Below are 20,460 nucleotides of genomic sequence, written 5' to 3'. Positions count from 1 at the left end.
AAAAAGTTGCTTAATGAAGTAATGTTGACTTCTAACATGAGAGAGAGTCAAATAAACCAAACAGAAACAACAGCATTTGTAAGAAAACAATGTATTTACAAAAAAAGGCATTTACATCTACAACAAAGGAAACACTGCTCTGACTACAGATAACAAACCAAAACATCTATCATGTTGTGACTGAACCAGCTGCTCATTCACCGAGGAAGTCATCACAGCAAGTCAACATTAGGGGAAGGTTTTGAGGGTATATTTTAAATTCACAGCGTTTTAAGTTCACCTCGACGTCTCATAGACACGACGACATCATCTGAAGGCATGAGACGGAAACCTTCCATCCATCCATCCATCATCGACCGCTTTATCCTCCACTGGAGGGTCGTGGGGGGTGCTGTGCCTATCAGCTGACATTGGGCGATAGGCGGGGTACACCCTGGACAGTTCGCCAGTCCATCGCAGGGCGGAAACCTTCCATTTCGTCTGGAATTCCAAACATTTTTGAGCACTCCTGGTTTCAGATTGAGTAACAAAAAAGTACGTAAACAACGTACTTAAACGACGTGCCGTGAAGCAACTTGTTCCTCACACGCTGTACTGTAAAAATACAGCGCAATATATATTCAGACTATTTTATGTCTTTTTTTTTTTTGCCAGAATGGATCAACATTTAGACATTTAGTGCTGACGAAATGCCAGACCTTTCAGTTTAGCTGCCACGCAGTTCCTCATAAGAAATAAGAAAATCTCTCTTTAACTCTTACCTATAATTAGGAACCAGTCCTGAAGCTGCCTTGTTGACATATTTATAATTGAAAGAAAAATATGCAAATAGATTAGTTCTATGTGACATTTTCAGTCTGTTTTTAATCACACAAACGTTTAAAGGTGCCATATGTAAGAATGTGGCCAAAAACAGTTACTACATTCAAATTCAAAATACCGAGGTCTTTTAGGTTTCGTTTTTTGACGTAACTGGCAACCCGTGGTTGCTCGGCAGCTGAGACTCTGCTGACTGCAATGATTGGTAGACGGCGGTAGGTGGCGCCACATGCCAAAACATGATTTCAAAACATAAACATGATTTGCAGTCTGCAAAATATTTTTTTTAGTGCAAATATTTTGTCTGTACTGTTGTTGTTGGTGAGTTCAGTTTGTTATATGAACATTATTCCTGAGTCTCTGTGACATATTAGGAGGATTTTATGGCCAGTTGCTTTAGATTTATTACATAATGCACCTTTAAGCTGTGGTTTTATGGGGTAAATAAAATGAAATAATTCCTCTTTAGATGCAGTGTATTTCCCAAAAAATGTTAATCATTTGTAAGCTTTATACTTTGATCATGCTTTTGGTTCAAACACTGAAGGAAAATCATTGAATGTAAGATCATTGGGGTATTTTAACGAGTTGGAAAAAACTAAAACAGACGTCAGTTCAAACAAATATCTATAATTAGTCTCTCTGTTGTAACTTAAAATGTCTAAATATGTTCGAATTTTAAATGAATACTAAAATGAAACTGTACAATTTGTCTCTACTCTGACTTGACTGTAATTCGCACATTTACAGAGTGAAACTTCACTCCTTCACATCCCTTTGGCAATACTGTTAAGTTGTTCCCAAACCATGAACATGTCCTCATTAGTGATTTTACGTTCATGTTGTTGAGCCTGTGACATCAGTTCTTCAAGTAGCAACAGGGCACCAAGCTTTTGGAAAGCAGTCCTTCTCACAGCACAGTGAGTCTTTAACCCCCCTCTGTTTCTTAAGAGCTGCCCCCTGCAGGGCGTGATGAGGAGGATTTGAGTCCTTGTGTCCGTTTCACAGAGGATGTCAGACACTGACAGTGACGTGGCGCGAGGAGGCTGAGCGCCGTTTGATCCGCGAGCGCCGAGGTCTGGATTCAGACTGACAGCTGCACAGAGGGCCCAGCAGCAGCCACAGGTAGAGGATGACGCAGGCCCAGCAGGACGACATCTTCACCAAGAAGGTAGACCAGCTGCCGTGGGTGAAAGTGGTCTCCAACACTGCAGACTCATAGCTGCATGAGCATAACACAGAGCGATCAGTCATATGTTGAATGAATGGGTGTGGATACAGAAAACGACCCTTAGTTTAGTGTTGATGAAGGTTACTGAGCGCTGTCTAGTCAAATTAAGTTTAACATGTAGAACTCGTTCTTATTGTGCATCAAAATGTTTAATTACACCTTCAATTAATTTCCCCATTTTTATTGTTCCATCAAACTTGTGCAGAGCTTTCCCACTTCAATTTTTCACTTTTTTTTGTTGCCATGCATGTTTTCTGTGTCCTCAATAATTTAAAAATGACAAAATATGTATGAGAACAATCTTGGTGTCGTGAACTAACCTGAACCAGTTAGTGAGGGTCATCATCACATACAGTGAGGCCAAGAAGAAAACAAAGTGGAAGAAGAAGTAGCTGTACGCCACTCGCTGGGTCTCGTTGTGAATGACCTTCTGACAACCTTTGCTGTCGTCGTCGATCACAAACTCCTCTTCAACTGGGAAACACAAAATTGTTGGTGAGTTGTTGGTGTTACACATATTTACCATTAAATAGGTGCTTACTAACATGCATATAAGTAGCATACTAGCCCTTTGTTGGTAAATATTAAGCACCTTATGTAGGAAAAATCTTAATTCATGTCGTAATAGAGGTAGAATAAGGTTATGTAGAATGAGATCTGCATATGTGCTTCATAATTACTAATAAAGGGCTTGTATGCTACTTATATATGTTTGTAAGCACCTGTTTCCAAAGGTAAGCTAGCGAGACTACGATTAGCATTAGCGTAGGGCTAACATAATACAAACACTGTGCAACCTCATTCGGCACGACGCACATTTTTTTAATTTTTGATTAGCATTAGTGCAGCTAGCTGTTGTGACCAGGCATCAGCAGCTGCGCTGTCTGGAGCAGGGAGGTGTGAGTGAAGAGGCTGCTGGGCTAACATGGCGAAACTGTTTTCAAATGTAAGCTAGCGAGGCTACAATTAGCATTAGCGTAGGGCTAAAATAGCACAAACACTGTGCAGCCTCATTAGGCACAACGCAAATTGTTTACATTTCGATTAGCATTAGCGTAGATAGTTGTGAATGTCAGCCACGTCAATGTTTTTTTTTTTTAAATGATGTTGCACAGTGTTTGTATTTTGTTAGCCTTTACGTTCCTTATCATGCATTACCATAACTGAAAAATCTTCTTCAGCTCCCACTATAGGAATAATGTCAAAAGGTTTTTATTCATGCTTCTACTGTGTCACAGTTCAGTCACCCTGCTCCCACTCAGTACTTTTCCATTCTTTCCACCTCTGCGTCACTTCACCTGCCAGCCACGCCCACCTCATCAGGCTCAACTCAGCACACCTGTGAACACACCTGCTCCTCATTCCCTGCAATCAGCCCAGCACAGCTCCACAGTCACTCCTTTGCCAGATTGTTTTTTTGTTTGCCATCCAAGCCTTTCCAGCACTACCCTGCATGTCTGCCTCTGATTCACCTGCTTCGTCTCCTTCCTGGTAAACCATTTCAGTCTTCTGTTCCTGACCATGAGTCCTGCATGCCTAATTATATTATATTATATATATATATATATATATATATATATATATATATATATATATATACACACCACCCGTTCTGTACATCTACCTGTACTGTAAAGAATAAATCCCTAATCCTTCTTTTGCTCACTGAGACTTGCTTTTTGCCAGATGTGGCCCGCGATTAATTGGTCTCAAAAATCTGTGCTATGCTGCTTTGAGGGCGTGCGTTGACCATAAACTACATTTCCCACAATGCATGCCGATTGCGTTACCCGCAAAGTGACGGCATCCCGCCACTAGATCGCAGTGTATCATTGTATATGCATGATGCAACGAGTGAAATTGAATAAGTAATAAATACAGAAAGTTATTTAGCAATATGTTACAGAGTAGTTACCTTCATTTTACATTATATTTGGTTATATTTAGTTATATTTAATCTGTATGAAAGTTACATCTGGTCCTTTGAGGGTAACCGTTATGCTGATGTGGCCCTCAGTGAAAATGAGTTTGACACCACTGTTTTATGGACTCAATGCCTGGAAGCAGTAACCTTTACACTGTAAAAAGTTGCTTTTATGCAGTACTATGAAAGTACTATGACACGTTCAGTAGAAAAGAGTTGCAGTACTTTGATTTCTGTGGTCACATGAACCGTGTGGAATTGCAGCGTACTTCTGCAACAGCTCTCCAGACAAAGTTAAAACAGATTTTTAGAAAACTTGAAGTAGTCAGAACTGGAAACTTGGTCTCTTGAATTTGTAATTTATAACAAAACTAAATGTTTCCGACTTATTCTATTGGTTTGAAAACAGAATGCAAGGAGGACAAAATAATATTATAACAACATAAAACCTGTACTAACCTTCCTCTTCCTTAGGGCAGCAGAAGCAGCAGGTGGCTTTCTGGAACTCGTAACGGTAGACCTTAATCATCCAAAATGGACCAAAGACCTCCGCCAGGTAGGAAGCTTCATTACTGTGGGAACATTTGATTTTGAGTTTGAGTTCAAGTTATGAACATTTTATTTGTGTTTGGATCTTTTCAAGTCTTGCATACTCTTACATTAATAAGTAATAAAAAAAAACCATATATATATATATAGTTATAGTTCTCAGTTTGACTCACCATGCAAACAGGACACAGCAATACATGATGGCAGCTCCGATGATGGCGACCGCGTTGCCTTCGTTCTGGATGCCATCATGTCCCACACTGGGGTAACAGACGGTCATGTTCATGCCCTGGTACACCACTAACACAGAGGAACACAGCAGGACAGGTTCTGTTATACTGAGACACTGTCATCTGTGGGTTTTTTTACAGGCAGCTCTTATCTATGTTAAAGACAATCTGAGTATGTTAGGGACAATTTCACATTGTGGTTGTATAAGATATTGACGCATTAGTCAACGCTGACTTTGCGAAGCATGGTTCTGAGTGTGTCTCCATCTTCATGAACCAGCCTGGAACATTGACACCCTTTTTCACTGACAGACACAGAAGGAAAAACTGAGTTTAGCCTCTTAACAAAAGCTCATCTAATAAAATAATCATTATCCATCTTAAATCTACAATATCTTTCAAATGTGTTCACCTTTTCTCCCCATTGGACAACTTTTTACACATTGACACAACGACTCTTTACCTGCACCAAATACAGGAGTTTTTGATCCACAGCTATTTTGTGACTTTGGTGTTTGAAATCATCTCTTCAGATTAACCAATCTGACACAAATTTACCAATAGAGGCAGCAGTAACAGAAGCTCCTGTGTCCCAAGCTAAAAATGCAGATTTTTTTTATATGGACTTTGGTGTTTAAACTTTATTTTCCCGTCAGAAAAGGCTGTCTAATGGGGTAAACACAAGGTATCGCAGGCATATGCATTTTCTATTTTTATTTTATAAGCTGAGTCTATTTTTGTGGGCCACATGTTTTGGTGTAATGGGTTTTTTCCGGTTTCCCACAGTCTAAAGACATTGCAGATATTGGGATTAGGTAAATTGGACACTGGATTGGACTGGTGAACTGTCCAGGTTGTGACCCTGCCTATCGCCCTATTTGAGCTTGAGATTGGCACAGAACCACCCGCGACCTTCATGTGGAGGATAAAGCAGTAGAGGATGTATGGATGTATATTGTTAACAGGTGAAAACCTGTCTCTGTCCATTTAGTGTTGGCAGACATGTTATCAGTAAAAGTGAGTCAAAGTCTGGTTCACAGATACAGCGGCACGTTCGGTAGACCGCCTACTACAACCACTACTCCTCAAAAAGTCTGACCTATCCCTTTAAAAGCAATATGATATCATAGTCTGGATGGACATGTTTTAGCAGGAAAAGCACAAGTATTTCTAGTAACATTAACAATGGCTCTGTTCAGTTCATGTACCCGTGAACCAGCTAAGTGGAACCCTGCCTACCATTATTTATTTGTGATTTTCCAGTACAAAGTGGGTTGTTCTTTGGTTTTCATACTGCTTCCTTGTTTTTGTGTCTCACTTTTATCCCTTGTGTTTTTTCCCCATGTTACTGTGTGTGAGGTGCTGGTCACTCTGACACCTGTACCTTATCGGACAAACTCACTCAGATGTTATATATGGACTGTATATATATATGGACTGTCTCAAATACTGCACAGTTAACACTGAACACCTACACTGTGTGTGTTTGTTACTGTGTTTTGCAAATTGAGACATATAACATATAACAATTGTAATTTACAAATTTCAACAAAATTAATTACTGCTTTTGTCATTGACTCGGACTGGTGCCAGCACTGTAGGGAAAATGTGTTGTAGTGTCATATTTTCTTTTCCCCTTTGTTTCATGTCTTAGGAAATTCCTTTCTTTCTTGTAAAAATGAGCCTCCGCTGATCGTTTCCCTCCTGAAAATGTCTCTTATAGATTCACCTCCTGGACACTTTGTGGGATGAACACATACTTTACAGCACTCACAAATTATGCACTGTATGCTCACACATGCACATGCATGTGCACACGTTTGAACTTCCACACAGACATGTTGTTTAGGTGAAGAGGCATCAAGTAAAGGAGATTTCTTAATCTTTTGTTACCTTCTCACTCGCTCATTAGACTAATTCTCCCTCCCAGGAACATCTCTTATCTCTCTCAATTGAATGTTTCAATTTCAAGATGCTTTACTGGCGCAAATGTTAAGTCGACGTCATTGCAAAAGCATGAAGAACGAACGACTGTCTGTTAATCTGTGCAGCGGGTTGCTTGACAGGCTTCAAACTTGGCAGGTGAATTATTACAGGCAGCAGTATGTGCAGTGAAGACTTTGACGTCATTTGAATAATAAACATGAGAGATATCACTGAAGAAAGAAGGCATTATATTACACTAGTCTACCTATAGATGCAAGGAAAGTCTGTCTGTCCAATGGTTTATTTGACACACATTCAATCTGTCATTATTATTACATTATTTCAATCTGATGATTTCAAAAAAGATTTCAATCTGTCCGTGTCACAGTAAGGTCATAGAATAAGCCTTCTGGGGACAGGTTAGGAACAAAGACACACACACACAAGTTTGTGCAGCTCATCTAGCTATGTATCTTCTGTCTATCTATAAAGCAAGTGTGTGTATCTGTGACAGGCATATCTCGCTGACCGTTTGATTGCCCTAAGATTTTGGATATGGGTTGAGCATGGCCCAATGATATGCATCCTTGATTTTCAATTTTTTTTGGAGGAATTTTAATTTTCGCTGATTTATCATGCTACATAAGGCAGGCATCGGCTCATCAGCAGCAGCTGCGCTGTCTGGAGCGTGGAGGTGGGAGTGAAGAGGCTGTCCTCATGGTGGGTGAGACATTTTTTGACACAGTTCACCGCAGAACATGGTGTTATACTGAAACGACGAGGTGTCCATTCACCAATATGCAAGCACATATTTATTTTGCATTAGCATGCTACTACTTTGCGGCTAACTTGGTGAACCTGTTTCCAAAGGTAATGTTCTTTAGGTGTAGGTTATGGCTGAATTAATAGATTGTGGTGTTGATCATCAAGGTGTGCCTCATGTCTTAGAGGTAAGATGCAAATCTAAGGTTAAGGTTTTGGTTAAACCTGTCTAAATACAGAGTCCAAACAAGAATAGCTGCACAAACCTGCGTGTATGTGTGTTATACAGTCTTGGTTGAAAAGATGTTTTTATAGCAGACTCTGAGTGCATATTTTCTCAACAAGTTGCTACAATGTCCTGTGCTGCCCCAGGACTCTAACATACATTTACTGTACACACACACACACCCACACACACACACACACACACACACACACACACACACACACACACACACACACACACACACACACACACACACACACACACACACACACAGTATACACCTGTGGAGATTCTGGGCATACACTTTGAGTAGACTATTTAGTGTAGTTATATATAATATGCAGATGTGAGTGGGGATTATGGCTCAGACAGGCATCATTACAACTATTGAGAAAAGCTCTCAAAGTGCCAACAACTGATTCATTTTAATAGACTTGTCATACGTTTTTTTTTTTTACATCTCTACAAAAAATGTCTGCCATTGAGTTGGAAGTAAAATTCTATATAAACTATGTTGATCACGCAAGTATATATTGACCAAAGACAAGCCGTGAAGGGCTCCATGGTCCGTTACAAATGAATTAGGTGTGCTGTTTCCCTTAATTTTTTATCATTCCTTCACCTTTCCTTAGAAGCAACTTTTTTTTACCCGCAGATCTGCCCCCACACTTTATCTGTTGACAGGAAGAGCCGTGCACATTAGTAATGAAGGTGCCGGGGCTGTGTTCCTGTGTTATTATGTTGTCAATGGATCCATGAGGAATGTGAAACAAATATCCGTCAGTCGGCCCTCACCACAGGCCACCAGCTCAGCAGGCAGCATGTCAGAGCACATCTCATCCCTGTATGTGTGTGTGTGTGTGTGCATCTATAATTGCATGTGTGCCATTAAGATGTAAACCCTAGATAAGACCGGAGCCTCTGAAAGGCCACTGCACTAATGTGTCAGTCATAGGGAGGCTCATTTTTGAGACAAACAACATTGTGTGTGTGGCTGCTGTACTAGAAGGTGGACATACCTTTCTCTGGCGGGCGGCTGGACAAAGCAGAGAAAGTGAGGTACATGACATAACAGCTGATGATGGAGGCTTGAAGGAGACCTGACCGTGGTTGCTCTACAATAACAAAGAGAAGAAGACTATGAACACAGGCTCTAACAACAACCACAACCACTGCCATTGATTGATTTGTAGGAACTTAAAATCAAATGTCTCTGAAGCTTCTGAAATTGAGCAGCCAATTATTTCTGTTTCCCTTGTGTATTTCACCTCCATGCACCTCAGTTTCTTTTGTCAGTTAGTTTGCTCTCGCCTTGTTCCCCTGATATCTGAGACCAGATTCCTGAATTTGCTTTCATTCAACCAGTTTTACTGAAGGGAAGACATGCTAAAAACCAAAGACAAATAAACAAAGTCCAAATACATGCCTACCAAATAGTACAGGCTAATAAGAAACCTCTTGAACTGTTAATACAACACTTCAGTATTCTATCAGGCAGAAATATGGAATGAAAGGTTGCCACTTATTTAATGTTTTTCTGAGCTGCATGTTGTCTGCCATTCTTTCATTCTTTGTAGTCTTAAGTGATACCTACACTGTTAGAAATAAGGGTTCCAAAAGGGTCCTTCTACAAGGGCTGAGGTTCTACCTGGAACCATTTGCTTCTGAAAAACCCTTTCCCTGAATAAAGGGTTTTCAAGGGTTTCTTGGTGGAACCCTCCAAATGGGTTCCAGTTGGAACCTTTATAGGCTTTACAGGTTCTACTTGTAGCCAAAAAGGGTTCTCCTATGAGGACAAGCCGAAGAACCTTATATGGTTCTCCTTAGCACTTTTATTCCTAAGAGTGTACCTGGTAAGATGTCTGCTTCACATGAACTGTGTAAAGCAGAGGTGTCAAACTGTCGGCCCGTGGGCCTCATGAGCCACCCGAACAAATGCCATGTCTTATATCTGAGTATATGTACTCAGTGGCTTCTCACCTCTGCTACCAGTTGTAACATAAAACCCAGACATGTGCAGACAAAACAGTATAACTTTTTAAAGTTTTTTTGTTTTTTTTGTTTTTTTAAAGGGAGAAACAGATGTGATTGGCTTACATATAATTATTATCTGCAGCAGCAGTTTCATCTGGAGGATGTTTGAATAGCTGGAGATAGACAAAGTGTTATTGCAATGCTGGAACAGTCGTGACAGCGTTTGTTATCGACTCACTCTGCTTCACGCACGGCGTGACGGCAATGAAGGACATGAGGCCGCAGAGTCCCAGGTTAATCCACAGCAGAGCCTTGTTGAATTGGCAGGTGATGGGATGCGTGTAGTACTTGTACATGAAGGTGAAGGCCATGGTGGCGATGGTGTAGAAGAAGAGTGTGGCGCACATCACGGCCAGGTACCAGCGTTTGTTTTCTGCCGCACCAGTTAACCTGAGAACAGCATCCAGAAGGCATTTGTAATTATTATAGATCATACACTAAAAGTGCTAAGTAGAACCATATAAGGTTCTTCGGCTTGTCCTCATAGGAGAACCCTTTTTGGCTCCAGGTAGAACATTTTTATAAAGGTTCTACCTGAAACCCTTTTGGAAGGTTCCACCAAGAACCCTTTAAACCCTAGAACACTATCGCTCAACACCATCACTAACGCTGGGTGATTTTTACCCGAGATAATAAATACACCCAATCAAAAGTACTTGTCATCAAAATATATCAAAATATGACAATACAAGACAAATTTCTTTCTAAAATTCTTTTACTGTGTCATGTCTGACAAAATGAAAGAAAAGCATCATGAGGGGACCATATACAAATGCTCCAAAATTACTGGAAAATGAGGAATTTGGGAACAAAAAATTTCTAAAACAATAAATAATGAAGATGAAAACTTGGTTTTCATGAGAATCACATACATTTATTTGCTCGGGTGAAAACCACCTGGCAATGGTGTTCTAGGGTTAAAAGCCTTTATTCAGGAAAGGGGTTTTAAAGGATTCTCTGGATCAAAATGGTTCTTACTGGAACCATTAGTGTTACCAAAGGGTTTTTCAGAAGCAAATGGTTCCAGGAAGAACCTCAGCCCTTGTAGAAAGACCCTTTTGGAACCCTTATTTCTAAGAGTGTAGTCAGGATTGAGGTAAAGTCAGTAGGTCAGTCGGAGGATAAAACACAGAAAACACTGCTTTCTTCTTTATGGGAAATAATTTACCACATTATTGAACCTTCTCAGCAGCATGGGGAATGTAAAATCTTCTTCTGACCTAAAAACACATTGTAGTTTTAAAAGGAGACTAACGAAAAGCCCAAAATGCTGTAAACGAATTAAGAGGATTTGGTTTGATTCTGCGTGTTTGCCTTGAATTAATAAATCCTCTTAGCTGTTATAACTAAAAACTCTGCCGTATCACAGCAGCGTTCAGACGTGTGTGTGTGTGTGTGAGGGAGAGAGAGAAAGAGCCACAGCCAACTCGGTAAATAACATCTTGTCTGGGACGAGCAGGCTGTCGAGAGGGCTAAATGATTCAGGACATGGTAGCTTAAACTGAGGTAGAACAAGAGATCAAAAAATAAAAACCTAGAAAAGAATATTAAGCATTTAAATACAAAAGACAGAATAAACCAAAAAAATAAAGAGGTCATCAAACAGCTGCTGCTCTGGTATTGACAACTTATTGAGTTGATCAAAAGAAAAAAATAATCAGCAGCTATTTTAATGAAACACAAATGTGTTTCTTACTGGAAAAAACCCATCAAAAACAATAATGAAAAAGGAATACAAAAACTTAAAGCTGATTTTTGACGTTTTTTGTACATTTAAGTCTCTGAATATTGTTCAGTCACACACTTTTCACAGTGTCTACCTGCTCCAAACCTCGGCAGTGCGAAGACAGAGATTCACTACAAGTCACTGACCCATCAAAATGATTTTGAAAGAACACGTTAAAAGATCACAGCAGGGCCTCTGTCTGTCAGCCTGTCTGTGTACAGATGTTGGAAGTTGAAGTGCACGAGGTTCTTATGATTTACAGAGCACTGTCGGAGAGAAGGGAAATCAATCATCACCGGTGAGCAGTGAGGACATATGAGCCAGGCTGCAGTCTGTATACAATATGTGTATAGTAAGTGTGTGTGTGTGTGTGTGTGTGTGTACACACACGTGTATTTGTTACCTCTTTAAGCCCTTTCCTGGCATAAACACTGATCTCGTCAGGACCAGTAGTCCTCATGGAGGACTAATTTCTGAGGAACTGCTTCAGTTTATGGGCAAGATTTGAATTGAGATTAGGTAAGATTAGGGTTAAGGTTAAGGTTATGGTTAAAGTTAGGCATGAACTGGTTAGCGATAACACTTTGTTTAGGCTTTCCAAATGAATGGAAGTCAATGCAGTGTTCTTTGAAGAATAGCTGCAAAAACCTGTGTGTGTGTGTTGTACTTTTGTAGAAATGTTTACTTGGCCTCATGAATGAACGGAGTACAATTTGAGGTCAATATCATGCAGACATTATAAGAACTAATGTTTGGAATGTCATTATATCTCTGGCAAAAATGTACACTTGGATTCAGGGATGTCCTGATTAGGCTTTGGTGGTCTAAGGTCAAAGGTTAAACCCTTTTTTTGGCCTTGAGGATATCCACAGATGAATGAAACATACACTAAAGATAAAGGTTGCATCCCCCCACAGTCTTCTGCCAACTAAATAATACTACAGTTCTAAGTATACATTTATTTTTTTCCCCTATGATGACACTCACTCACCAGTTCTTGTTCCAGGTGTGTGCAAACGCTGTGATGAGGATGAGTTGGATGAGGATGAAGGCAAATCCTCCCACCACACCAACATAATGCCAAGCTGTGAGGAGGCAACAGGGTGGAGAAGACGAGCTGTGAGTTATAAATCTGCTCTGATATCAGGAATGTATCACCATCACATGTATTGTTAGATTTACAGTCAAATCGTGGACTTAGAATGGCCAACTGCAAGTGGCTTTGGAGACATAGTCTCTGCTGCCCTCTAGCTGAAGCAGAGAGCCGTACGCAAAACAAATCCTTTTAATTCCCAGTAAGTCAAACTGCCTCTGCTCCAGCTCTCACCGTGCAGAAAGGACTCTGTTGGAATGAAGAAGGCAGCGGTGCACATTCCGAGCAGAGTGATGAACTTTAAGAACCAGAAGCTGTAGAAAGCACAGAGAGAGACAACACACGGGGTTAGTTCATTTCAAAGGGTGAGACATTAAAGGTGCCATATGTAAGAATGTGGCCAAACACGGTTACTACATTCAAATTCAAAATACCGAGGTCTTTTTGGTTTCATTTTCTGACGGAACTGGCAACCCGTGGTTGCTCGGCAGCTGAGACTCTACTGACTGCAATGATTGGTAGACGGCGGTAGGTGGCGCCACATGCCAAAAGATTTCAAAACATAAACATGATTTGCAGTCTGCAAAATATTTTTTAATGCAAATAATTTAGCTGTACTGTTGTTGGTGAGTTCAGTGACATATTAGGACGGTTTTATGGCCAGTTGCTTTAGATTTATTACATAATGCACCTTCAAAGAACATTTTGGAAATGTGTCTATATTCAGTAAATAGTGATGCAATGATAACATTTGGTACTGAGTCCATCAGACTACAATAAGAAAGAAACAAAGAAAATTCCTAATTGTCTTTAGTCGTGAATATTTTAGTACTTTATTACCTTTATATTATATTGTCTTGTGCCTTTAAAATTAATCTACTTATTAAAACAAATGTTATCTCAACCTCCCTCCAAACAGTCTTCCATATACATGCACATGTCCCTGTGTGACATCCATATGTCCACTCTGTGGAGCAGAAAGGCACTGGGTCACAGACCACTGGCAGATGCAACTTTTGCCAAGACCCTGGAAGCTTTCGCCTTTGGCCCTGATTAGACTCCTGTGATTAGATTTATAAACAATCCAGTCGGTCAAATCCTAATCCTAATGCATCACTGAGTGCGCTACAGTGGAAAGTGTGACAACCAACAGCTTTAAATAGACTCAGTGAGGCCAGGTGAGGTGAGCAGAGAGAGGAGGAATCTTCTCCTTCTTTACCTTTGCTCAAATAGATTGAAAAGGTGTTTTCAAATTAGAATTTTTTAAAAATTCTCATCTGGGTCTTTCCTATCATTTTTTTTAGATTTAGTTAATGTAGGAAAAGGATTAATATGAGTTTATTCTCATTCAGTCTTTGATTAAGTATTGTGTGTTGTAGATTTAGGAATTTAAAGTTTATATTCTCTTCTTAAATACTTAAATACTCTGCCCTGTATGCCTTCACTAAATACCAGACCTGCCTTCAAAATAAAATGTCTTAACAGATAATATTATGATGTCAGGTTTGAATTTGAGTCATGATTATTATGCTGTGTTCAGGTACAAATGGTACACTATCTGATTAAAGTGCTGTGAGCAAGCGAGCACAGAGTAATGAGGAAATATTCTGGAGAATAAGAAGTGACCTGAAAGACATTTCTGTGTGGAAACAAGACTATGAGAAATAAGCTGATCCTGGAGCAGGAAAACCTGATGATATTTTGAGACCTGCTTAGATTCAGTGACTGAGCTTTTGGTTGGGGGCGACACACAAGTAGCAGATAAGTCAATTTTTCAGTAACTCTCCTGGCGTCTCCTGACTTCCAACCTCAAGCTATAAGCATCCACCCTCACCCCTTTGATGATTACCAAAAAAAACAAAAAACTATGAAATCCGTAACAGCCAGGGTGCTGTTCGATGTAGTAAAGTCTGCAGCACTGACTGACCCGTTGTGTACGAGCGCTCTAAAGTCCTGACTGGACTTCACATCTATGAGGAAGATCGCCATCATCAGGTAGAAACAGGACGTGCCAAAGCAGACTCTGTAAACAGCCGAGTAGCCCACGAGCATCTCACAGTGGCCTCCGCCGTGTGCCTGGTCACACACCATGTTGAAGAAAGGCACCTGGAAAACACACGCACACAAACACACACACACGTTTTCAACCAGTGCATGACTTTGTGAATCTTTATGTCTGAAGATGCAGAGGTGGTCTGACAAAAAATAGAAATCAACAGTAGATAATCGTATAGAAACCTTTGGAAAATGTTTAATGATCCTTATGAATCGTGGCAATTGAAGCCAAATTTACAGTCAAGGTCAAAGGTGAGATTTAAGCACCAGCTGACACTGGTTTTGCTGTTTTTCAAGAATGTAAAAAATCAATCCCATACAACCACTGAGACCTGTGTTTTACTCCCTAATTTGGAGAATGGAGATTAAAGAATCATTTTTAACTGGAAATTTTAATTTGAGGTCAATTTAACCCCAAAAGCTGCATTGAATGTGTGCTAACTTGGGATAAGAGACCAAATTTGAATTTCCATTTAATTCACAAACTAAAATGAGATGAAATGACAAAGATGAACAAAAGATTCCGTGCTCACGTTTTCCCTGACTAGCTCAGAGACGGTGCGGGACAGCATGAGGCAGGAGACGGCGCAGCTCATGATGTGGAAGAGGGTGTACATGACCCGCGTGCTGGTGGACGATTTGACTGGAGGACAGAAGGCACAGCAGAGGGAGCAAGGAGCTGGTCCACAGCAGCAGCATATCTGAAGAGGGGGAAACGGAGGCAGCTCAGCATCCAAACAATCAAACATTTATTAGTAGTGTGACATAGAAACAGTGTTGTTATTGTGAATATACATACAACATTCGTATCTGTTCTTGTCTTTGTTATTTATATTTCTAGCAAATTTTACTTTCACTCCACTACATTTCCTCTAAATGTCTTTGTTACTCGTTACTACCGATAGTCTGTATTTATATAGAGCTTGATGAGCTGCTTTAAAAGAGATGTGTGAATGGCTAAAGCTATAGTGAGTTTTGTCATTCACCCATTCACACATCTTTCATACCCATTCACACGCTGCAATATGGGGTTAAGTGTCTTGCTCAAGGACACATATAGACTGACAGAGCCAGGATTCAAACTCACAACCTTCTAGTTGAAAGACAATTTACCCTATCACTGAGAAATTACTTTTGATACTTAAGTACATATACTTTAAGGTACGGGTACTAACGTATAATCCGTTTTTCTGACAAAACCAAAAAACGGAAATACGGCAACAACCTCCTTTTCTTTTTTTTGTTTTAAACCAAAACAAAAGTGGCAAAATAAGTTGGCACGCTACTTTTATTTTGAAGTTTGTTACACTTCACTTCCGCTTCCGGTCTGTCACGAAAAAACGGAAAAAGGAATTTGCAAAAAACAAAGTTGGGCCGTTATTTTGTTTTAGTTTTTTTTTTTTTACGTTATTCCGTATTTTGACGCAAACAGCAGTTTTTCTGTTTATGGTTTTTTGGTTTTGTGAGAAAAACGGATTATACTTTAGTACCTGGACCCTTTAAGACTTCAGCTTCTACCAAAGTCATTTTCTGCATAAATAAAGCCATCACAGCTGAACAAGGTTTTAAAAAAATGAAAGATGATGCAGTTGAAAATCACATGTGACATCGGGATAATAACGTCTTTATTCTTGCTCTTCCATTATGAAAGAATTGGGGCATTTTACAACATTTGTTGTTTATTCACCTTCAGGAGCACCAGTGCAGGGGGTGGTGTTCATTCGTTGCTCTCAAATTTGAGACTTCTGCGAAGTATTTAACTAAAAATATTAGTTTATTATTAATAATAATACTTGTATTGCAATTATAACATGCATCCATAACCTGTCCTTTACTCATTTGACTGCAAATCTGTATATAAAAATGTGTGGGGTTTTTTCATAGAAAAAAAATACAGAGAAATACTAATCTGCTCATTGACAAATGACTCAGATAGACTCAGTATAAACTGTACATGTATTTAATTCCAGACTAATCAAACAGCTGGAAGTCCTTTTTGGGGTCAGAGCATCAGATGTGTTGAATGTAATGGACGTCAGTGGCAGATTATTCTCATGGGTCTAGGATCATGTAGCCGGTTCTGATTCTGTAAAAACAATTGGGCCATGGTGACAACTGGATAATAAAACCAGTCATCACTGACCCTGAACCAAATCTTAAGAAGGGAAAACCTGCGTGCACATCAGCAAATTACAATCTTGTCTGCATTATCAGGTTCACATGAAGCTGCAAGAACTTGTGATGATTTTCAATATCTGTGAAATCCTCACTTTAAACAATCGTGTTGCCCTGTCCCACACTGTACTCTTTGATGAATGTGTTTTCAGAATGCTGTTGCAGTGGATTCTGAAATGCAGGTTATAATCTGATGGATAATACAGAGAGGAGCTTATCCATCTTCTCGCTGAAGGGAGAACTGAATAGAAACAGAGCGTTTCGTGTTACAGTGGCTGGAAAATGATTTGATCCTGTACCAAAATGATTAAAGGGACAGTTCATGCACATTTTGTCTCCATCTGTGGAATGTGTATGGAACACTGTTTTCTTATAAGAAAAATCCACACTACATAGAAGGAACCCATTGCTATTTATTCATAAATGTTCACTTTTTTTTGTTACTTCTGTAGCTTTAACGTTATGTGTCTCTATGCTGATAATACAGTCACACATTAAAACATTTTAATTCATAGACCATACTAATCATTTTAAGTGATTTAGGATAAGTTATGTTTGTTTTACTTTGTCATTTTTCTGTCTTCTAGGTTCCCTTTACACCTGGCATTAAAATTAGTTTTCTGTGATCAGATTGCAATTGGATAGCAATCAGATAGCTCCTGACTAAATACAGGTGTAAATACACCCGAGACATTTTTGATTTGTTCCTTTCATGTTCCCTGTTGTTACCTCCATCTATGAAATCTGCTGTCTGTGTGTTTTGTCATGCATGATTGCTTAAAAACTACTGAAGTGATTTCATAAAATCTTGTGGGAGGATGGGGCCTGACCCACGGATGAACCCATATTTAGTATTTTGGAGTGGGATCATTGAAAGGGCTGGAAACTGTATTTTTTTTTCACTTTCTTCTGTAAGATTTTGAGATATGAGATCAGTGGATTAGTTTCCTTGTGCATAACAACTTAAAAAGACCGTAAGACAATTACAGTCTTTTACAGTGGTATAAAACTCACTTGATCTGTCTGACGTGTGTAACGTGGGAAACTGCTACACTCTCCTGCTGTGTGAAGGAATAATTGCTGAGCAGGGCATCCTCAGATTTAAGATCCAAACGACTGAGCCCTAATCGAAACATTGTACAACTTCGGAAAATGGTACAATGTTCAAGGGAGGGTCAAATATTCATTTGCTATGCACAGAGGGGGAGAGAGGAGAGAGGACACATGCCGGCTGTTTGTTTAGAGATGATTGTAGAACTCCCTGCGTGTTCCCAAGTATCCAGGCAGCTAATCTGAGAGCTAATCCTGCATGAATCACATTCGTAATGCCCTAATGGTCCAGATTTAACTTTCATCATAAACAGCAGCAGCTCTGTGCATTCATATTTCGTTTTCATAAAATGTTAAGTGATAAAATGTATGTGTACATAAGTGGTTGTTTTTAAGATAATTCATAATAATAAAACTATTTTTTATGCTTTGTTCCAGAAAGAGTACATGGGACCAGGAGTCACCTGGTCAGGTGAGCTATGCATGACAACAGCTGATCAGACAGGTGCTCTATAGGCAAGCAAAAATAATCAAAAAGCTAAATCCCACATTTCCTGTTCGACGTTGAATACTGCAGACAGCCATGGAGATTATTCATGATATGTCTCGATCGCAATCAAAGTGGTGGACTGACCAAAAAGGCCAGGGTTGGTCTGTTGGAGCAACATTTACTAACTCCTGCAGTGGCTGGTTCTTTCATACAATTACAGGACAATAAAATAAAGCCACAGTATGTTCAGTATCTTTATGATGCACGTTTAATGGTTGGCATCATCAATCAGAACCAGTGGGCAGGGGTCTGTTCAGTGTTATTGATCCAAAATGGATTTCTGTTATACATCAGAATCTAGGTTATTACACACTTTAATACAATAAATGAATGACTTGGCAGTATCTCACAAGTAGTCTACCTTTACAAACTCCATATTTAACTTATGGCCACATGCACCAAAGTGCACCACACATTCTGACCCCTCAGTATGTGTGAGGGCCCCTGTTGATGGTGCTATCAGTTATATCAGAACTATAAGATGAGCACATTGAACACATTTCTGCATGAAACAGACATTTCTGCTTCATCTTCCTTCAGTACACTATGATGGACGGTCATATATTGTTCAGCCAGTCATTTCAACATATTAAAACAGCATTCATTTACACATATCTGAGAATGATAAATGGCAAATCCACATGTATTATATGCTGGTAACTTTGGTTAGCAGGCCTGCTAATTTAGACTGTGTGTTTCCGTAGTTAACATTATGACGACAGAAATCAGCCTTCATCTGTAGTGGAATATCGTCAGAAAGTTTGTGCACCAAAGAACTTATTTGTGGTTTAAACGTCTTGAGTGCATAATATCTTGTACCTTACACCATCTGCTCGAGACTTGCAGGTGCATGTATGTTATGATCACTTACAGACACCATTCTGTAGCAGGTTATACTTTTCTAATAATACTTAAGCACTTAACTATGTTGTCTTCATGATGAAAGGTTCAGCGTGATTAAGTCTAACTGTGCTATTGCAAATGCTCTAAATTAATCTCCAGAGTTAAAATATAATCATTTAAAATCAGGACTAAGCTGACATTGGGAAAAAAAAGCTCCAGCTGCAGTCCCTGCCTGCTGTGCTGCTGTTCATCCACTCTCACCTGATAGGCCACCATGTTGAGGAAGTAGTTGTAGATGCCACTGCGGTTCATCCCCTGAGTGGCCGACATTGTGCCTAAATTGCCTCTAAATTGCTTCTCCTCCACTGCCACAGCTCCACATTTGGCCATGGACTTCCAGCACAGAGTTTTCTCAGATGGCCTGCAAAGATGGCATCCTCATATCCTCAAAGAGGCCGTAACACAACATTTATCATCTAACAGGCCTGTTGGAAAACACAAAATAAAAAGTAAAGCCCCGATGCTCAATCCAGCAGGTTGTCCCCGCTCTCTCCTTATGCTGGATTAGCAGCAAATCTAGTCCGAATGGGCTCCCTACAGCCGACAACCTCAGCATGAGCTCTAGCTCAGCTACCCTCAGTCCAGCCTCACAGGGAATAAGTTCTTTTTTTGCCCATATCCTGTGTGCTTTGGCTCCGTGGCTGTGGTGGGTGCTGCCAGAAAAGAGGGAGAGGTGGTAGAGAATGCCCGGTGCCCTCCCCCATCCTCCCCCTGTCCAACCCAGTCAGATTAGGCAGAGAGTCTGTGAGGGGAGGAGGAGGAGGAGGAGGAGGAGGAGGAGGAGGTCGACAGGGACCATGTAAGTCCCATCTGTCTCCTCCTTCCCTTCCCCCATCGCTGTTCAAACCCCACAGTACGATGCGATTCTTCTGTTTCAATAATAATTACCCATAATGTCATTTTTTGGGGGGGATTATGCTGCCTGTCACTTAATGGCCTCCTGTTGCATTAGTGAAGCACTCCAGGTCTCCCCTCAGAGACAGAGTCTGTGCGTCACTCACAGAAACAGGCCATGTCCATAATCCTGACAAGTTATCATGGCTGTATTACAACCCAGACGCACTAAAAGTGCGGCGGCTGACTCAGATGGAATCCACAGAGGCAGGGTGCATTAGCAGAAGTGTGGGTTTAACAATGTCATTATGTATTTATTTTTTTGACCTGTTGCAGTCATCTAACTATTTAGGTTTGTGCGTCTCATTTGTAT

At 40.1% G+C, this 20,460-nt stretch overlaps 1 protein-coding gene across 1 annotated transcript; it reads right to left on the bottom strand.

The window, feature by feature from the left end:
• Window positions 1–1,833: 1,833 nt before the first annotated feature.
• On the bottom strand, window positions 1,834–19,583 carry serinc4 (serine incorporator 4; the record flags this gene model as incomplete). The annotated part of the gene is made up of 11 exons (XM_083901197.1): window positions 1,834–2,041; window positions 2,371–2,524; window positions 4,434–4,546; window positions 4,697–4,823; window positions 8,687–8,782; window positions 9,880–10,091; window positions 12,419–12,512; window positions 12,755–12,834; window positions 14,448–14,626; window positions 15,109–15,276; window positions 19,455–19,583. The coding sequence occupies 11 exons, from the start codon at window positions 19,581–19,583 to the stop codon at window positions 1,834–1,836; spliced, it is 1,560 nt and encodes a 519-aa protein (XP_083757323.1).
• Window positions 19,584–20,460: the final 877 nt, after the last annotated feature.

The sequence above is a fragment of the Microchirus variegatus genome (assembly GCF_963457635.1).
Source record: "Microchirus variegatus genome assembly, chromosome: 14".
Classification (NCBI taxonomy): domain Eukaryota; kingdom Metazoa; phylum Chordata; class Actinopteri; order Pleuronectiformes; family Soleidae; genus Microchirus; species Microchirus variegatus.
This window is presented reverse-complemented; position numbering and strand designations above follow the sequence as displayed.